We start from the raw sequence: 21,145 nt of genomic DNA on the forward strand, positions 1-21,145 counted from the left end.
CACAGGCACCACAGTTCATGTGCACTTCCCCTTTTACTTTTATGCCACTAGAATAACCTTCCAGACAAAACATTTACCCTAAGTATAATGACGGTAAATGGTAACCAGTAATTTGGTGGAGACGGGAATTGCAAAACATTTTTCTAGTCTAATGTAATCTGGCATTGCTCGGGCGTTGGTTTAGGACTTTCCTCCCACCTGTGAATGCTAAAGGTAATGTGCTACCTTAAGGCTCCATGAAACATGCACATATTTATCAGAAGAATTTCAGGTGATGGCTAGGATAGACAGAGAATATTAAATTAATGAATTTCATTCCCTCTCTTTACCAATATACGATCACTGTTTTCAGGCTGAGAGGGAGTAAGGATGCACTGGGACTCATCCTTTAAGCTACAACCGATAGGCACAAAGAAATCCCAGAGGTATCACTATTGCTAAAAAAAAAAAAAAAAAAAAAGAGCACGGTCTTGTCCTTGAGCCCTGACCAATTAGGCGAACAGGGAACTGGGAGGCAATTAAGACAAACTGTAAGGGTGCCACATACCCAATGTGATGGATGGGGGAATAAGTAACTTTGTCAGGCCAAGAGTGAAATGTCTCCCCAACATTACTGCATTAAAAAACCCCAACCTCAAACCTATGTCCCCTGGTATCAAAAATTTGGAAAATGTGGCAGATAATTTTTGCTTTCTGAATTCTGGGGAATTTAAAAGATTGTCTACATTCTTTTAGTTGTATTTCCTTAAAGTGGGGGTGGGGTGGGGGTGGTAGAAGTGTGACCTCTATGCGTGCTACAATATTTCACATGAAATTGTTCACAGAAATTTAATAGTTCTGAGCCTAAGGATCTGGCAACTGAGTGGGGAGAGCTGTATATAATATGTATAGGGGAGGTTTGTTTATCTGCCTTCCTTGGGGAAATCTCCTAATTCTGATATTGTTTCATTAGAGTCAAGAAAATTATGTTGTCATACTCCTCCACCACAAATGACTGTAAAGCTCAATACACATTTAGCAGTGCAATGTTGTGTTTGGTCATCTAAGCAGAAAGTGGAGACTTGAATGAAGGATACATAGAAATCAGAACTGTAAACACTTCCAAAAGCAGTCCTTCACTTGTGAATGCACTACAGTGGTACCTCGGGTTACATACGCTTCAGGTTACATATGCCGCTAACCCAGAAATATTACCTCAGGTTAAGAACTTTGCTTCAGGATGAGAACAGAAATCATGCTCCAGCGGCGCAGCAGCAGCAGGAGGCCCCATTAGCTAAAGTGGTGCTTCAGGTTAAGAACAGGTTCAGGTTAAGAACGGACCTCCAGAACAAATTAAGTACTTAACCCAAGATACCACTGTAACTCTTGGGACAGCCTAAAGAATAGTCATGCTTTGAAATGCTAGCCCTAAAGTCAGATAAAGACTATATTCTGCCCATGCCTTATAGGCATATGAATTTACAGTGACTATTGGTAATGCACAAGGCTGCCCCAAGACATATATTCACAATAATATATTGAAATGTCAATCATGAATATAAGGCATAACGCATTTCTGCTGTAGGTCAAAAAACCTAGACAAAAATATAAAGATTTAGGCTTATCAGCCTTAGCAGCCCAAAATATGTTCTGAGAAGGCAAACTATTATCTTCCAGATCCTGAGAAATAGGAACCAGTGTTAGAAACTGAGATATGAAAGCTAGGAGCTAAATGGCACCTTAAACCCAAGTTATGGGCTAGGCGGCTTCTTTTATAAAGCTGAAAATGAATGATCTGCAGCTAAAATATTATGTTCATTTTTCACATGGTCTAGTCCTTCCCCTGCCCACCCCCTAATATTCTTATGAGGGTCTTTTCTCCAGCCTTAAGAGAGTAGCTAGAAGTGGGGAGGCAGAAAAATGTCCTCGTTTCCTTCCATTCTGTAGTTTTAATCTGAAATTTTAGGCGCTGCTTGTGCTAATCAAAGTCCCTGTCACAAAATGCGCTTAGAACAATGGGAGCTTCGAACACTGCTAGGAACTGAGGATAGACCAGAGCACTATGCCCAACTCATGAACTTCTCTACCAACAGTGACCCCCTAGATGCTGTAAACAGAATGCTAATCTAAACTGATTACTCCTCTGACCCAACTTGGTTCAGCTTCATCATGGGTGTGTCATCTTATCTGTCTGTTATACGGAATTTGTAGACAGAAGCAGCAGCAGCAATTTTCTCCAGAGACACCCTTTTCTGGAACTTTACTGTTGTAACTCCTCACTACAGCGGTACTTTGGGTTACAAACGCTTAGGGTTACAAACACTTCGGGTGATGAACTCTGCTAACCCGGAAGCAATACTTCAGGTTGAGATCTTTGCCCCAGGATGAGAACTAAAATCGCATGGTGGCAGCGGGAGGCCCCATTAGCAAAAGAACGGTTTTGGGTTAAGAACGGACCTCCAGAACAAATTAAGTTTGTAACCCGAGGTACCACTGTACTGTACAGTGAGCACCATTCTTGTGTAGTGGTTATTTTTTTTTTAATAAATTTTTATTGGATTTTCACATTTTATAAACACACACACACAAAAAAGAAAAGACGAAGACAAAACATGTATAATTTCATATCCTTGCTTTCTTAACCCCACTTCCTGACTTCCCCCCACCCCCCCCCTTCATACATCCTAATTCAAATAATTAGCTCAGCAAATTCTTATCTCTCATCCTTTACATATTATTGTTGTTGTTGTTTTAAAGTTAGTTCTTATTACTTGGCCAAATTTTACTTATCCAATTATCTTATAAATATTAAATCCTTTTCTAAGGTCGACCCAAACTCCCTTCCACAAATTTCCCCCTTTTTATATTAAATATAGGTCATAATAGCCAAACACAAAAGTTAAAATTCTGTTCTCCCCTCCCTCCCTACCCCGGTTTCTGTCCCTTCCCGAATAAATGTCCACAAAACAGTTTTTAGCCTGGATTCCTCACATCTGAGGCCTTCAAGTCTCTGTCAGTCTCTCTCTGCCGGTTTTGTTGGTAACCCTCTTTGTTGGTCATCAGGTCTCGAAGGAGCTCTGGCACAGTCTCATCAGATTTTCTTCCATCCAAAATACTTGATAGCAGCTGCTGCAAAAGGTCCACTGATCTCCCATGCTCAAAGAGGAAGCCCAAATCATATTTCTTATTTCTTTTAAATTCCAGTGTTCCAAGTGTTTCAGGGGCTTCCTCCTTCCTCGTTCGCATCTTTCGCAGATTTGTAATCCAAATATCTTCTTCTTTATGTTCTAGCAATATAGGCTTCTGGTTGGTACTCTCCACCTGTACTTTCTCCACTCCTTCTTCCCTCTCCTCCAGTTCCAAAGATGTCTCTTCTGATTCAGCTGCAGATTTTTTTCCAGTCAGATCCTTTGTGCATTCAGCAGAGTTGCTTGTTTTAGAGTTCAAGGTTATAAGTTGTTTGTTCATAGCCATGCTATTTCAGCCTGTAATTTTCCATCTGCAGCCATTGTAATGTTTCAGAGTTCCCCCTAGGGGGATTCTGGTTACTTAATAGTCCTTTCCCAACAGTCCGTTACTTTGTTATTTATAACTACTTTGATTCAAATGTAACAAATTTAGTCCAGAGAGATGTTAAATAATAAGATTTTTAACTTTAACTGCCCGTTTGACAGCTCCTTTGACAGCTGTCAAACTCCTTGTTCCTTTTCCTCCAGCTCACACACAGGACGCTCCCGGGTCCGGGAGGGGGGGGGAGGTTTAAACAAAAACTTCTAAAGTTCCACTCTTACTTCTTCTGTCAAATTCATGGAAATATTATCTTTTAAATCACACCGAAAAGAAAAGATCTCTCCACCTTAGTTCTCCAATCCTTGCTTTAAATCTTTTGTAGGTCGGGGGGGGTGCGGACTTCCCTTTAGCACATCCCCCGGTCGTACCGAATTCAAAGGTAAAAGTTTTAAAGTCCAAATTCCGTTCTACTCACGGGTTATTTCAAGTCCGAATTTCAGGGGAAAAAGTCAGCGCTCTCCGGCCATGGCTCGTGGCTTCGCTCCACTGCAGTAGCGGTCTACTCACAGCACCACGCCACTCTCCGTACCCTCTCCGTAGCCTTTAAAAAGGCTCTTCGTGGGTCGGGGGGGCGCTTAAGGTGCCCACCGAGTCACCAAGTCCGCAGGCTTCCGCGCCTGCGGTTTCTGAGGGTCCCTGCGTCGCCGTCGCGGTAGGACCCGTCTCCAGTAGAGCCAATTCCCTCCGGAGCTCGGAGGGAATCCGCCATTAGCCGATCGCGCTAACCCGGAAGTGCCATTCTTGTGTAGTGGTTAGTGGCAGACTAGGACTGGGAAACCCAGGTTCAAAGTTTGGCTAAGCTGTGAAGCTCAGTGGGTGACCCTCAGCTAATCATTCTCTCTTATCTTACACTCTCAACCTTCGGTGAGCAACTTGATCTACTGTATTTTAGAAATTCAGTATTTTCCAACAGCATTTTAGAAATCCAAGTGTATGACATTCAAAGATTTGTTCTCCGCCCCACCCACCCCCTTTGACACGGCATGTATTTCCACATGTTTAGAAATTCAATTCTGAACAATATTTTCTTCTTGCTTACTAAAGACAAAAGCCATCAGGTTCAGGTTGGGAGTGTAAAACAGACATGCTAGCAGCCTGAATGGCCACAATTCCAAAGCCAAAAGATTGAAACTAGGGTATACTCTTTTTAATTGGATCTTAAGGAGGAACATCATTTTCAGGAAATGAATGTGTCCTTCAGAAGGAAAACATTAACTCCCAGTTACATATTCACACCACCTGGATCCTCCTTGTTTGATCTCAAAGAACCGGATCCAGACCCCTGAGGGAACTGCACTACGCCAACTGAACACACCTGAGGCACAGGTGTACTTAATTCTTCTTTGTTAGACTGCGGTGACTTTGAGGGGGGGAAACTGCAGTCCCGAGGCACCCCCCACCCAAACAGGGTGGGGCCTCATGAGAATATATTATGTTTTAAATTGTTACTCATTTTAAACCTTCCGTGGGGGGGGCGGGGGTGAGAGAAAGAGATACAGGCCTATGGTTCCTTAAAGGACATATTAACATACCCCAAACATCTGCCGGAGATCAGGATCCCGAAAGCGGAAGGGAATGTTGGAGACATGCAGCCGCTTTGGAGTAGATTTGCTCTCGGTACTCTCGTTGCTTTGTGTCTGTGACGGCTGGCCATCCGTCTGTGCCCCTCCTTCTGTCTGCTGCAATTAATTAAAAAATAAAAATAAAAAGTGGAGAAGAAATCACAAAAATCCAGCCAAGATTCATCCGTTTATCAGTTCATGTCTCAGGTATTTACACCACCTTCCTTGACCTAGTATCTGAGCACCTTTAAAGTAAGTTTGATAATAACAGCAAAGTTTAACAAGCAATCCTTTGTTCATGCAATGGTTGAGAGAAGAACAAAAACAGTAAGAGAATCTCCACAGAGCAGGTTATTGGGAGATCAGTTGCATCAGTGTAATTTGGATGTGGATTGAAACAGATACAGATAAAGCAGAGCAAATGACTGTGCCAATACATTTACTGCAGAAGTAGATACCTTTTAATTTTTTTAGACCAAACCTTTCTTGAGGCACTACTTTCAACCTGTGGCATTTTTTATATATGGATCTAATGTTGCACCCATATTAGACATGTCCTGCTTTCTTACCTTTAAAATCCTCTTGGCGTGCTTCCACTAGCGTTTAGCTTTCAACATGTCAACATTTCAAGTTTATAATTACAGCAAACAGAATCAACAGTACACAGCACTTATACAGCACTTTAACATAGTCAAAGCATTTTACATATTGTTTTTTCCAACAACCCTGTTAGGTAGGTCAGTATTATTCCCAAACTGCAGGTGGTGGCATTCAAGCTGAGAAAGTGTGGCTTGCCTAAGTGAGTGCAAGGCAGAGGTGAGATTCTAGCTGTGGTGCTCTGATTTGTAACACTCTCTTGATCACTATGCCATTCTAGCTTTAAATAGTTCAAGTTTATTTTACCATCATCTCACAACTAACAGCTATATAGGGCCTGGTGTACCTTCTATGAAATGGGAGTTTTTTGTGCATGCGTGGGTCCATTATTTTTTTTAACCCCATAGAGTGGTTGCTGCTGGCATTACTGCATCAGTTTGCTACCCCACTGCTCCTGAGACTGCGTGCAACTGCTGCCAGACGTAAAGAAGCCGTGAGGGCCGCTAGCAGTAATACATCCTACTTCTCCTTTTCACTGGCCATGCTTCTCTTGATACCAGTGCTGCCTTAATGGACAGTTAAAGACCTTTTATACAGGAACTACAGCTTTACAGCCTAGCAAGTGGGTTTGTGAGGTGCCCTGCTTCCAACATCTGGTGGCAAATTATTCTCATCAACAACTACTTCCACTGTCTCTCTTCCCAATCAAATCTTTTGTTGTCCTCTCGACATTTATACTGATTCCCCCAAAGGAGACTGTAACTCTTATAAGATGCCAAATTTTCGTTTCTTAAATGGACCTTACATGGTGATTGAAGCCAAGCCACATTTATATACAGCCACATTTATATACAGTCATAGGAAAAAGAAAGTGCACTCTCTTTGAATTTTGTGGTTTTACATATGAAGACATAATAACAATCATTTGTTCCTTAGCAGGTCTTCAAATTAGGTAAATACAACCTCATAATGAACAACACATGACATATTACACTATCTCATGATGTATTTAACAGAAATAAAGCCAAAATGGAAAAGCCATGTGTGAAAAACTAAGTACACCTTATGATTCAATAGCTTGTAGAACCACCTTTAGTAGCAATAACTTGAAATAATTGTTTTATGTAGGACTTTATCAGTCTCTCACATCGTTGTGGAGGAATTTTGGCCCATTGTTCTTTACAACATTGCTTCCGTTCTTTGAGGTTTGCTGGCATCTGTTTATGAAGAGCTCTCTTAAGCATTTCAATTGGGTTGAGGTCTGGACTTTGACTGGGCCATTGCAACACCTTGATTCTGTTTGTTTTCAGCCATTCTGCAGTAGATTTGCTGGTGTGCTTGGGATCCTTGTCCTATTGCATGACCCAATTTTGGCCAAGCTTTAGCTGTCGGGCCGATGGCCTCACATTCGACTCTAGAATACTTTGGTATACATAGAAGTTCATGGTCGACTCAATGACTGCAAGGTTCCCAGGTCCTGTGGCTGCAAAACAAGCCCAAATCATCACCCCTTACACCACCATGCTTCACAATTGGTATGAGGTGCTTGTGCTGATATTCTGGTTTTTGCCAAACGTGGTGCTGTGCATTATGGCCAAACACCTTCACTTTGATCTTCTCTGTCTAAAGGACATTGTTAAAGAAGTCTTGTGGTTTGCTGATAGGCAACTTTGCAAACCTAACTCGCACTGCCATATTCTTTTTAGAGAGAAGACGCTTTCTCCTGGCAAACCTTTCAAACAAACCATACTTGTTCATCCGTGACTGGACCTAACGGTCAGGGGTACCTTTACCTTTACACTTGCTGATGATCAATTAAGCAAGGGCATTTGATTAGCAGCACCTATCTGCTACTTAATTCCTATGGAAGCAGGAAGGGTGTACTTAGTTTTTCACACATGATTTCTCCAATTTGGCTTTATTTCTGTTAAATAAATCATGAGACAGTGTAATATGTTATGTGTTGTTGTTCATCTTAAATTGTATTTACCTAATTTGAGGACCTGCTAAGGAACAGATGATTGTTACTATGTCTTCATATGTAAAACCACAAAATTCAAAGAGAGTGCACTTTCTTTTCCCCATGACTGTAAGATCCTGTTAAAATTGGGTGTAGGATACAATTACTATGAGGGTGCAAAGGACCACGTTGCTCTATGCCAAGTGCTATAAGTCATGAAAGCCGACATTTCACTGAACAGCAGCAAGTTAACCTGAAGTGCAGACAACCCTTTAGTTATTAGCAGGATTTCATAACGTAAATTAGTTCTCCATCCTGCTTCTCCTTCTCTGTTACCAATAAGGCTACAATGAAGAACAGTGTCTTGCTCATGTTCGTAAACAACATAACAATCCAGTTTCGTAGGGCAGTGTCTCAGATAACCATCAGAATACCTCACTTGAAGTGCAGCTTTTGGCTTATGTTTACTTCTAAGGTGTTTTACTTACTTTAAAATCCACTGAGAACAAAAGATCCATTGTGTGCCATGCTCTTTTGCATGTACCGTCTCTAAACTTATTGTGCATTACAGATGACACTGGGACCTAAACATGGTGAAAGGCTCTAAACATTGAAAGAGACAGAAAGCCTTATTTAATCTTTGTTTGAATCCTTCCTGCAGGAGATTTTGTGTAAACCTTATTACGACATGGTTAACCTGCACCATTAGGGAACCCAGTTTTGGTGAGGTCTGAAAAAACGTGTTTGCTGACTGATGTGTTCTGGCAGGAGCAAAGCGAAATCAATAATAATCTAATTAGTTTTTACCGCAGTTACAGCTAAGGAAAGCACAATGAAATACTTGCTGGTTTGCAGGTGACTTAATACTTCATGCCTGATTCTTCTTGTTTACAACACAGGCTAACTCCTCTTCATCATTAGAAGCATGAAAGGTTATTTTGTAGGTTTTGATATGCTTCCAATTATTTTAATAGACAATTATGTTAATGTGGGGGTGGGGTGGTATTCAACTAAGTTTTACTCAGAACAGACCTCCCGTGTTCATTAATTTCAATGAGTCTACTGTGGGTAAAATTTAGTTGCATATCAACCAATATATTCCAAGAAATTTGCATGCTTAGCTATGCACTTTTTAAAAAAGTAAGTTTAAAACCATAAAAAATTATCTTCAAGAAGAGCTGCTGGTTCTTTGTGGATTTAGTAAAACAGGTTTCAAAGTCCCTGGCTGAACTACGAAGCCCACTGGATGGCCTCTGGTTTTTCAGCATCTTACAGCCTAAGGCTGTAAAGGAAAGAAAGCATGGATAGTGCACATTTAAGTCAGAATTCCTTGAAAGAAGGGCTGGATGGCCATCTGTCAGGGATGCTTTTGTTGTGATTCCTGTATTGTAGGGGGTTGGACTAGATCATCCTTGGGTGCCTTCCAACTCTACAATTCTATAAAATGCGACGAGTACGAAAATCCAACATTTATCACCATCTATTGCAGTGCCAACATCTACTTTTAAGAATCTAGTATGAAAGGGTACATTATCAGAACCCAGCAACTTAAATTATGTTCTCCAAAATATTAAAATGATGCTTTCATGTGACTTAACTGAAGCTAGATAATAAGGACTATAGAATTCCCCAAAGAGGTGAAATAGGTCCCTCAGCCACTCTTAAAAGCAGCACCACTAGGCTCTATTTGTCAGCTGCTACTCTTTCTCTCTCATTCTTTTCCAGATATGACCTTGGACTTGTGTATAAGCTTTTCAGGACAAACAAAAGCATATTAGCAGCAAACATTCACAAGGCAACGTGCTGAGCAAAGCAAGAGCAGCTTTCAGCTTTGCTTCAATCAGGCAATGAATGCAACATAAACTCCATCTGAGCATCTGCAGTCACACAATGCAAAACAAGACACCAAACAGCTGGGATAAACTAATTTCATTCAACCAAGAATCAATTTCAACCAGCCCCAAATATCAAATACACACATGAGTTTCCTGACAAAGGTACACCTGATCACATCACAAGTATACTATTTACAGTGGCTTCCAATTCCCTCCTCACTACACTGACAAAATTATCTCCAAACAAATGCATGGTGCACCCTGAGGGGAGAATCAATGCAGCTGGCTTGTGATTAAATCACACTAGGCTGTTTGGCAGTTTTATTTTTGATTTCGTCAGAGTCCTCTACTCCCCAGGGTAAAACTGTCCAAGGAGGAGGACAGAATGCATGACATCACATCTATCATCTGTGCAGACAACCACTAGGAAATAGTCTCCCTAAACAACCCTTGGATATCATTTCTCCCCCCATGGTCCAAGGGGTCTCTCTCTTTAAAGTGCTTTTTTTTTTTTTTTGCACTCTGGAGCACGGCTAATGCAAATTTCCAAATTCTGAGCAGCTTACAGCAGATGGTGAAATTGGCAAGTTGACACAGCCTTCCAGATGGCCACAGACATACGGCCCATCATTCCCGCTCCTGGTTACAAAGGGTGCACAGAGTGAGGAAACTGGGAACATGGCTGAACTGGTGGTTCTCAGTGTAACAGGGCTCCCATGGGTGGTGTGAATAGTTGGCGGGGGTGTCCCTGCTCCTCCCAAACCTCTCCCAGTGGATACCTATACTGGGCCTGGCAGCAGGACCCTATTCACTACATAAGCTTAAAAGGTGAATTATGTATTGTGTGTGACGAAAGTGGATAGGGAGGTGCGTTATTGTTCTCTCTCTCATAACCCTAGAACCCAATATCATCCAATGAAGCTGAAATGTGTGAGATTCAGGACAGACAGAAGAGAGAGAAAGAGTGCTTCTTCACACGCTGCAGTGTTAAATTGCAGAATTTGCTATTACAATTTGCCGTGATGACATCAACTAAACTGGCTTCAAAAAAGGGAATTGGACAGATTCCTGAAACATATGGTTGTCCATGGTAAACCACTGAGCCTCTTGGGCTTGCTGATCGGGAGGTTGGCGGTTTGAATCCCCACGACGGGGTGAGCTCCCATTGCTCTGTCCCAGCTCCTGCCAACCTAGCAGTTCGAAAGCATGTCAGAGTGCAAGTAGATAAATAGGCACCACTGCGGCAGGAAGGTAAACTGTGTTTCCGTGAGCTCTGGCACTCGTCACGGTGTTCCGTTGCACCAGAAGCGGTTTAGTTATGCTGGCTACATGACCCAGAAAGCTGACTGTGGACAAATGTCGACTCCCTTGTTCTGAAAGTGAGATGAGCGCCGCAACCCCATAGTTACCTTTGACTGGAGTTAACCATCCAGGGGTCCTTTACCTTTACCTTACTAGCCATAATGGCTATATATTACCTTGAGTACCAGACACAGTATGCTTCTAAATAGCGGTGCTGGGGAACATGAGTGGGAGAATGCTATTGCACTCCTCAGCAGCTTGTGGGCTTCTCCTATCCATCTGGCTGGCCACTGTGGGAACAGAATGAGGACTATTTGGGTCTTCTTATGTTCTCTTCCTCACTCCTTGTCTTGTTAGCATGAGGAGTAAATGGAGCAATCAATGCTTAATCCCTTGGGAAAATTTTGCATTCCTAAGCCCCATAACCATCTTGTGGGTGTATACTGCCATATTGCTTTTCTGTGCTTCTAATCAGAGGCAGCGAGGACAAAGGATTCACTTCTGTGGCTGCACCAGGTTATGGCACACCCTGGCTCAAGATATTTGTGTGGTTTCTTCCTTGATGTCTTTCTGGCATCACTTTAAGACACCTATTCTGGAACAAGTTAAATTTGTCTATTAACTATTCTTTTTATCTGCTGTCCTATCCCGAATTCTTATTAGTAATTAAACAAAAAATTTACTATCATTATCATCTTGCTTTTAAATGCCCTGGCTTGAATTGTTAGCTGCCTAAAGCACATTTCAAAAGTGGAAAGGTAGGATAAATTTTTTCCTTCAATAAACAAACGAACAAATAAGGCTCTGTTCTGTCTTAATCAACGAGCTGTGATTTTGACTGAGGAAGGCTAATTACAAAAGGATTTGAGAATCCCTGCTCTAAACAGCCTGACCTAATCTTGATATAACATTCATACAGAAGAAGCCAACCAGTTCCGTTGGAATAACTTCTACAAACCAATGGAAATATAAGACTACGTAGAAGCTGAAATTTGTGCCCCAATTAATGTTGTGTTGTATATTGAAGAAAGCCAAGGTCTCAAATATGAGGAACGTGGGATGCCTCCCTTTTCCAGATTTCCAGTGCACATTTCACTCCTCAGAGCATGACAGACTTCTGAAAGGTACATTTAACTTCAGACTTCCACAGAGATTAAAATATCACATTAGAGCTGCCAGAATACACCTTACTCTTTATGAGGTCATTAAAACTATAATAAAACACCGATTACCACAAATTAAGTTTTTTATAAAAATTGACTTCTGCCTCTCTGTTTTTAATTTCACTTTAAGTGATTGCTCACTAGACAGATGATGAATATAATAGACCCAGCCTTCTGATCTATTTTGAAGACAGCTTACACAGTGGCCTGGCAGGAGAAACCACCTCAAGTGTAGCTGATTAATGTATATACTTTAGAAAACAACTAATCTTCCACTAAGAAGTTTCGGCTCCTTCAGGCTAGCTCTCTGTCAGTGCCTCATTATAAGATACAGCTCTTTCTTTTCTCAAGGTTGCATATGGCTAGTCAGACTCTGCAACAAAATTAATCTCTTCAAAATATATCTGGGGGGAAACCACTCGCTAAATATTCTGCATTCTGCTTGCAATATTTAGATTATTTTTTTTCAGAATTCTGGCTATTTTGGCAAACTGCTGGATGGCAGATATGAGATGAGACAGCATGAGAGAACAAGAACCAGGAACCTCTTGAGGTAGAAGGGGGAACTGGATCAGACTTAAATCTCATGTAGACTGACACTGGCAACTATACAGGCAGGGCTGAGGAAAAAACACTGTCTGAAAATGTGGACAGCCACAGCTAGTCCATGTAGAGCCCATCGCTGCTCACTGTCCTCTTCATCATGAGGTAGTGAGGGTGATTATCTTTCTCCCCCCAGAAACACAGAACGGAAGAAGGAAGTCGAAAGAGTGAAGCTCCTTCCCAGTTCCATTTTTGACTACTTTTCAAGGCTCAGATCCGTACCTGAACTGCTGGACCAAAAAAAGAAGAAGAAAAGATTTGCCTAGAGGATAGGGTGGGAAATGGGGTGATCTGGGGGACTGTGGGGATGGAGTGAGAATGAGCAATTGATACAAGGGACACACATGCACTCACAAGCTGGATCCAGTAAAATGGATAGTCTTGAAATTACCCCCCCCTCAGGTTTCTCACCACCACATCATAGGTCAGCTGGTCAACAGCTATGTTATGTGATTCACTCATGATTTTGGCAAAATCCTATGTAAAAATAATGAATATCCTAAAGGATCCATGCCTTGGATTAATGTTTTTGTGTTGCTGACAAGCACCAAATTTATGGTTTTTACAGTGCAGTCCGTCAGTGTACTCTTTAATTTGATTGTGTCTGGTGGGACCCCATGTAAAATAAAGCACATTCAGGAAAGCCATGGAATTGCAGTGTTGGAATGGATCCAATGGTCATCTAGAGACAAAACACATCAGATTCAATGGTAAATAATAATAATAATAATAATAATAATAATAATAATAATAATAATTTATTATTTGTACCCCACCCATCTGGCTGGGTTTCCCCAGCCACTCTGGGCGGCTTCCATAAAAACCAAAAATACACTAAAATATCACAGATTAAAAACTTCCCTGAACAGGGCTGCCTTAAGATGTCTTCTGAATGTCAGGTAGTTATTTATCGCTTTGACATCTGATGGGAGGGCGTTCCACAGGGCAGGCGCCACTACCGAGAAGGCCCGCCCTCTGCCTGGTTCCCTGTAGCTTTGCTTCTCGTAATGAGGGAACCGCCAGAAGGCCCTCTGGGATTGTCAAAGTCCTTTTTCCAGGAAATCTGCCCCGTTTCTGCTCTCTTTTTATTTTTTTACTTTTTATTGCCAAGTACACAAGTTAAATGTGCATAAATTGTAAGCACACTGTATATCTATATCTATACACACACAAACACAAACATATAAACAAGAGGATAGGAGCAGCAAGATGGTAAGCAAGAGAGTGGTGAAGGAGAAACCAAAATGGTGACAGGAGCATATTGAGAAAAATGAAGAAAAGAAAAACGAATGGCTAAAAGTAACAATAAAGAATGGGAAAAGCCATAGAAAAAATGAAAAAACGGGAGGAACAGGAAAGGAACAGGAATCAATGACAGGCAGGCATGTGCTTGCTTTCTCGAAGGCAGGACAGACTGAGGTGACATCGTGCATCCTGGGAGTCACCTGTTTCCCAAGACATTGTGCCTGCCTCTGACCACTTGGTGGGGCCCCTAAAGCCCAGTCCAACAGCCTCACTCACACTGCACAAGATAAATGAGAGCTCCCTAATTTTTTTAAAGAGAAAGAAAGAAAGAAAGAAAGAAAGAAAGAAAGAAAGAAAGAAAGAAAGAAAGGAAGGAAGGAAGGAAGGAAGGAAGGAAGGAAGGAAGGAAGTCCCTAAAACTCACTGTGGAGAAAAACTAGACAGCCTTTGCTGAGATACTGCAAATGTAGTAGCCAGATTAAGAAAACTGAATGGAAAGGTGACTGCTTATCATAGCATGCAAAGATGAATCAAAAGTTGTTTTGCAGATTCCAAACGTTCGACTAGACTGTTGCCATGAACAAAAATATGGAAAGTGGCTGTGAGCATATGCAAAGTGCTTTTGCCTCACTGCTTGCTGTTGCTCATTGGAGGAAGGGCTCTTAAGTCAGAGACAATGATTTCCACTTAAGCTTGAGCCCCGGAACCTCTCAATTAAGCAATACCTAAAGGAAAGGCTGTGTTATGTGAAGGAGGAGGGGAGCAACAATGCATTAAATCATTGCACTGGAAAGGCAAACAAAAGTGTTTGCTTTTTTGGAGCAATCAGTACCCCCTGTACCCTGTACAAATTGTCACACATTTACTACTTTTCTCTCCTTGATACTTTATGAATAACCGCCTACAGAAAATATGGGTGCAGGAGTCAGAATGTTTGGGAGTTAATCACATCTAACTGAACAAGAACAGATGGCGTTTGCCAACAGCTGTATCTTGCTCCAATCAAATTCCAGTGTGTTCTGTTGTTATGAGTGCTGCTTCACACATTACAAAGTTCTTAGCACAGGCACAACATAGCATAGAAACCGGAAAGAACTGAAGAAATCGGCTGAGAGAGGCAAAGCAAGTTAAGTTCACTGTAGCCTGGAGGCCCAGTTTGAAATGTCATTGCAGATCACCAATTAAATTTGGCGTATCAAGTCTAGTCCCCCTTGGATAATACCCCTATACATCATGATTCCCTCATATGATTTGGCATGACCATTATTTATTAGTCAGAACATCTAGGACTAAAATATTGTGCAGCCTGAAGCTCAGGAATGAGATGGACGATCTGAAGATAGGGCAGAGTATACATTTCCCTCACTTAATTTTATTGTGTTACTGTTCTTTGCTTTAAGAAGACAAAGCTTCCTGGCAGAGCAATTGATTCATTCTGAAAAGAGATGACTAAAACACAGATGACAGAACTAGATGAGATGTTTTCTGGACATCCATACAATTCATAATCCTAAGAAACCTGCAGGAATCTATTTCAAACACTGTCATCTATACCTTAGCTACTGCCAGTTCTTGCACTTATAGGATCATAACTGTCAAATTACAGGGATACACATGCATCAGCTTAATTGAGAAGTTTCAGCCATGGACAGCTGACAGCAGAGAAATTATTAAGAGGGGGAATATCTATGTGAATAGGCTGAAAGTTGAGAATACTGTAGAAAGATTCCCACTGCGAGTTACTGAATTTCTACTCTCATGTCAACCTCTTAACAGAGACAACACCTAATCTTTACATCATGGTCTGCAAATCAGGAACATACCACTAGCTTGCATTGTCTCCTGGTCTCCATGATTTGCTGCAACCATGATTTCTGAATCAGATTTTTAAAAATAATAAAAGGCTTAGTGAAAACCAGGACTACTTGAAAACCATGATGTTAAACCGTGGTTTCAGGTGGATTTGCAAACCAGAATTTGGGGCAATCCTGGTCTGCAGAAACCACAATTAAATCAGACTGACAGATTTTAGTATGCTATACTTAAAAGCAGACCACGGAAGAGAGGGGGAATTTGTGCATAAGCCAGCATTGACTAATGTGAATTAATCTAGATTTCAGAAGTCTCTGTTAATGTCATACAGACATATAATTAAAAATGTTGAGGTTGGAGTGAAGAATTCTACTGCTGTCTTTTGCAATTATTCTGATGTTAAATTCAGCACAGTAAGTTCCCTTGAAGACAAGTCTGGGAACTTCTTGACTGTGGTGTTCATCATAAGAAACTGATCTAATGTTCTGAATTACTATGATGATGTGGGAAAGGCAAAGGAAGACCCTCCCCCCAATGAAAAAAACCCACTACTAACAAATCCTCCTGTATTTTGTGCTTTCTTTCCCCCTTCCAATTTTTTGGGGTTCTCACAAACAGACTTGTGATGGATGGTTATATACCTAGACCAGATGGTGCAGAAAAATATCCTGGCGAGGCTGCATGCTAAGCACACCGTGGGGTGCTTCGGATTTCCCAATATATGAATAGTCATCAAAATATCTTATGGTATACAAACTAATTCAGAATTACAAGGAATACACATTAGAGGGGATCAGGGGCACTTTATTTGTTTATATTAAAAATAGTAACCACATAGGTTCTGAGCTTGTTTGTCCCCAGACAATTGTCAAAGGAGGATAATGAATGTCTCTGTCTTGGCTGCAAGATGACATTTAACTAGTAGGCCAGTGATACAGAGTTGCTGGGAATGCAAACATATTGAAGGTTTTTTTGGATGGGAAACTAGAGCTTCGTCCAGTGATTGAATGATTAACTTAACAGGCACATATAAGAAGAATATACTATGGTAACTATGTACTCTTGTGATGGAAATAATAAACAGTTACCAGATATTAAACACTGGGATTAAATGCAACAGCTAATTCAGAAATAGAAGCTTTGCCAACAATTGAACTGAGGAAAGAACTACATGTTCAGCAGAGACTTGAATTACCAGACCCTGCTCTCTATGTAGCTCTGCACAGTGAAAATACAACTGCTGACAAAAAATACAGGCATTTAGATTGGGCATAGATACTTTAGAGGTGAGGTCAGGTATGGGGGACTCCTTGGTCCTGAACGGGGTAACTGTGTCCCTAAAAGACCAGGTGCACAGCCTGGGAGTCATTCCGGACTCACAGCTGTAAATGGAGACACAGGTCAGTTTTGTGTCCAGGGCAGCTGTTCACCAGCTCCATCTAGTACACCAGCTGAGACCCTACCTGCCTGCACATTGTCTCACCAGGGTGGTACCTGCTCCAGTTATATCCCACTTGGACTACTGCAATGTGTTCTATGTGGGGCTACCTTTGCAGGTGACTTGAAAACTACAACTAATCCAGAATGCGGCAGCTAGATTGATGGCTGGGAGTAGCCACCATATAACCATATAACGCCAGTCCCAAAAGAACTATGTTGGCTCACAGTAAGTTTCCAAGCACAATTCAGAGTGTTGGTGCTGACCTTTAAAGCCCTAAACGGCTTTGGCCTTGTATACCTGAAGAAGTACCTCCATCCTCATCATCCAACCCAGACACTGGGATACAGCTCTGAGGGCTTTCTGTTACAGGAAATCAGGCAGAGGGCCTTTTTGGTAGTCACGCCCAACCTGTAGAACGCCCTCCCGTCAGATGTCAAGGAGATCTGTGATTTTAAAAAAACTTCTGAGGACAGCCCTGTTCAGGGAAGTGTTTAGTGTTTGATGTTGGATTGGATTTTTACTATTTTTTGTTGGGAGCAGTCCAGAGTTGCTGGAGCAACCCAGTCAGATGTGTGGCATATAAAAAGTTGTTGTTGTTATACAAAGTATACTAATTTAATAAATAGTAAGATGGCTGCAAGAGTACTTTGACACAGAATCCTCAGGCTGCACACGGAATTAAAATTCCACAATGCAAATTAAAGTGTTCGCAATATGGTTAATATTATTTAATATACACAATTAACGTGTTTAATTAAATATGTAGAATTGAGTCCCTGACAGAATAAAAAAGCTGGGAATGTACAAATAATAGTAATAATAATACTAATATTTTTGAAGGCTTCTAGTCAAACTAGTGGAGCCTCTTGTGAAGCCATTAAATAAACATAGCCTGTGAAGAAGAAGCGCGCACAATGCTGGACTACCCTCCCCTAGACCAGTGTTTCCCAACCGGTGTTCCGCGGCACACTAGTGTGCCGCGAGACGTTGCCTGGTGTGCCGTGGGAGGGAGGCGGGCGAGTCGGGGGGCGAGAGGCCTTAGGCGCCCTGCAGAAAGGCGTCCTCTTTGTGGGTGGGTTCTCCCCCCTCCCTTAGTGCATCGTATTTAGTTGGGGATTCTGGAGAGGGGGGCGGGGGCGCGCTGGCCCCGAGCGGAACAGACGCGCCGTCGTCCCCACCTCCCTCTCCTCAGTAGCTCCGAGCCGACTGACTGAGGGTGGGACGCGGCCAGCAGCGTCCTCTCTCTCTCTCTCTCCGCCTCCCAGCACCGCTTTTCCCGAGGCGGGCGCGCGCCTAAGGCTGAATGGGAGCAGCCTGGAGGCTTGGCGGCCTCTCAGCGGCTCATGACGGGCGTCCCCGAGGCGGGAGGTGCTGAGCAGGGGCTCTGCGAGAGGGCGCGAGGGATGCGTGGTGGTGCCTGCGCGCGCGTGACTTAAGAGGGCGACCTGCTGCCTCTCCTCTCTCTCCCCTCCCTCCCCTCATTGGCACGGAGTCCCCGGCACAGCTTGGCGCTACTACAGCTACAGCTGCTGCTGCTCCTGCTTGGATGAAGGCGGCTGCTTCTTCCTAACACCCAGCCTCTGAGGGACCGCAGTCTCCCGCCCTCTTTTTTTTTTTTTTTTGGCGGGATGCTGAGGTAAAGGATCCCCTCGCGGGCGGGCATCTCCTTGGGCAGGGCGCATGTGGAGGCTTAAGGTGGGGAGTGTGGAGGGGTTGCCGCTTGCAAGGGGAGGGTTCATATTGTATTGGGCTGCGGTGTGGGCGACACGGCTCTCCAATGGCCAGCCCGCGGAGGAACATTGAGTTGGAGCATTTCGAGGAGAGGGACAAAAGGCGCACTGAATAAAGTATTTTATAATTTTTCATATTTCTGTTTACTTACTATTTCATAATAAAGTAATTATAAAATACTTTCTTTGTGTTTATTTGATTCCTATTAAAGAGAGTTACTTTATATATAGTCAATATAGGCACAGAGTTAATTTTTTAAACATTTTCTAATGGTGGTGTGCCTCGAGATTTTTTTCATGAAACAAGTGTGCCTTTGCCCAAAAAAGGTTGGGAAACACTGCCCTAGACATCCTCCAAACAGTCCTGCTGTGGAGTTGTCTTGGGTTAGTCTGCAGTACACTCCCCACCCCTCACCTCAAAAGTGAATAAATTGGGGTCGGAGGGAGTTGTGGCCCGGGGGGGGGGGCGGTTAGGGTAGAAACAACCGGCTGTTTTTTAAAGTGGAGCCATAGCCTGGATTAAGAATAATCCAGGCAATGCCCCACACTGGAAGAGTTTCTAATTGAGAATATTGAAAAGGGAAACATGCTAAATAAGGAGCAAACCAGAAATGGCAATGCGAAGTCCAGGGACAAAGCCTGAGTGCATTTTCAGACTGTTCAGTCAGAAGCGCACCAGAGGTTGTCTGAGCAATACAGGAGAGTGGCTGTGGGGATAGGGTGGCAGGGATGAGAACTGGGATTGAATGTGATCTCACCAGGCCTTGCTTCTCTTGACTCTTCATCATATTTTCCCCCATTATGAGGGGAATGGGATATGAGGCTGTCTGAAATAAGACTCATAACTGGTTAAACAAACAAACAGATGATAAAGAGTGCCTCTGAGGATGTGTTGAGGTCTTCCTCTCTAAGTCTTTTGTCAAGGATCCCAGGAAGAGACAAGACTTTATGGCCTCACTTTGCTATTATCTGGGTCAAGAGGGTTAATGCACCAAGGAGAGCCCAATAGATAGCGAGGGACAAGGCAGACGAGCTCCACACTCCTCGTGCCACCCCAGCCAGAGGTACAATGGCGACCCCAAAGAGGAGGAGGAACCAGTAGTGGTGGAGGCGATTTTGCAACCTGCCTGCGGCCTCCTCCTCAGCCTGCTCCAGAGCCATGCTAATCCCAAAATAATCCCAGTCCTTTCACTCCTGCTCTCCTCATCCCAACTCCAAGGCACACAAACCCCAAGGTGGAAGAAGAAGAAGAAGTTTGGATTTGATATCCCGCTTTATCACTATCCGAAGGAGTCTCAAAACGGCTAACATTCTCCTTTCCCTTCCTCCCCCACAACAAACACTCTGTGAGGTGAGTGGGGCTGAGAGACTTCAAAGAAGTGTGACTAGCCCAAGGACACCCAGAAGCTGCATGTGGAGGAGCGGAGACGCGAACCCGGTTCCCCAGATTACGAGTCTACCGCTCTTACACCACACTGGACCAGCTAGCCAGCCCTCATTTCCCTAAGTGCATCCCAATCTCTGCTGGGAAGGAAATGCCAGTTGCAGAGAACAGCCCAGGCAAAGCCTGGCCTGGAGATATGGAGCAGGTGACAATTGACCAGATCCCCAGCCACTTCCTTACCTCCCTCCGCAGCTCAAATCAGGGGACTTTGATGGATTGGGGGAAGAGAGAAAAGGCTTCACGTCTACATTACCCTCTGCTCTTGGCCCTGGCCAAAAGCCCACTAGCGGACTGCCTACCTCATCCCCTGAAGCACTGGCTTTCCTAATGAGGCAGGAAATCCGTGGTACTTAGCAAAGGCTCCCATGTGTTGGATCACCCTGCTTTAGAGAAAGACTTGCTCCTGTTTAGTGGCAGCTTTAGGACTGAAGAAGCTTCATGACTTAGGTTATATGTGGGTAATTCCAGAAACTGCTGGCCCGCTCATTGTTCTCTATAATCTTGGCTGAGAAGTGTTTTTAAGGCCTATTTGCGTGGCACAGAATCTTGAGTCAAACAATTTGAGCCAAGAGTGTGTTGCTCTGGAAAGATGTCTGGGAAATTAAAAACTCGCTCCTAGGGACTTTAGATTCCAGGCACATATTTAACTACTGAAGGAACATTTTAAAAATGGAGAACTTGTGACAGATCTGATACAAGACAAAAACATTTTAGCACCACAAAAGAGTTCAGGATGTGGTTATCCAAAGTTTTTTCTACCAATGGAGATAAATTGTCCTACATTCTTAAAAATAATTAAAGCTGACTTGTCCCTGGCAGAGCAATTCCAAAGCAAAGATTGCTGAAGAGGCATTAAACCTGAAAGCCACAACCCTACATCATGTGATAAAAAATATGAAGCA

At 42.8% G+C, this 21,145-nt stretch overlaps 1 protein-coding gene across 23 annotated transcripts in view; it reads right to left on the bottom strand.

Annotated features, from left to right (window-relative positions):
• The window catches only part of RBFOX2 (RNA binding fox-1 homolog 2), a gene marked incomplete at its 5' end in the record, with an annotated part of 178,542 nt that overhangs the window by 47,288 nt on the left and 110,109 nt on the right, over positions 1–21,145 (bottom strand). For 18 of the 23 annotated variants that reach the window (XR_013842800.1, XR_013842801.1, XR_013842802.1 and 15 more), the window contains one exon: positions 5,082–5,228. Coding sequence is in view for 20 of the 23 variants with exons in the window: in XM_079992849.1 (XP_079848975.1) it covers positions 5,082–5,228 (147 nt within the window). The remainder of the gene's footprint in view (positions 1–5,081; positions 5,229–21,145) is intronic. The other 5 variants (XM_079992836.1, XM_079992835.1, XM_079992848.1 and 2 more) reach the window with 1 other exon arrangement.

The sequence above is a fragment of the Podarcis cretensis genome (assembly GCF_951804945.1).
Source record: "Podarcis cretensis genome assembly, chromosome: 10".
NCBI classification, from domain to species: Eukaryota; Metazoa; Chordata; class Lepidosauria; order Squamata; family Lacertidae; genus Podarcis; species Podarcis cretensis.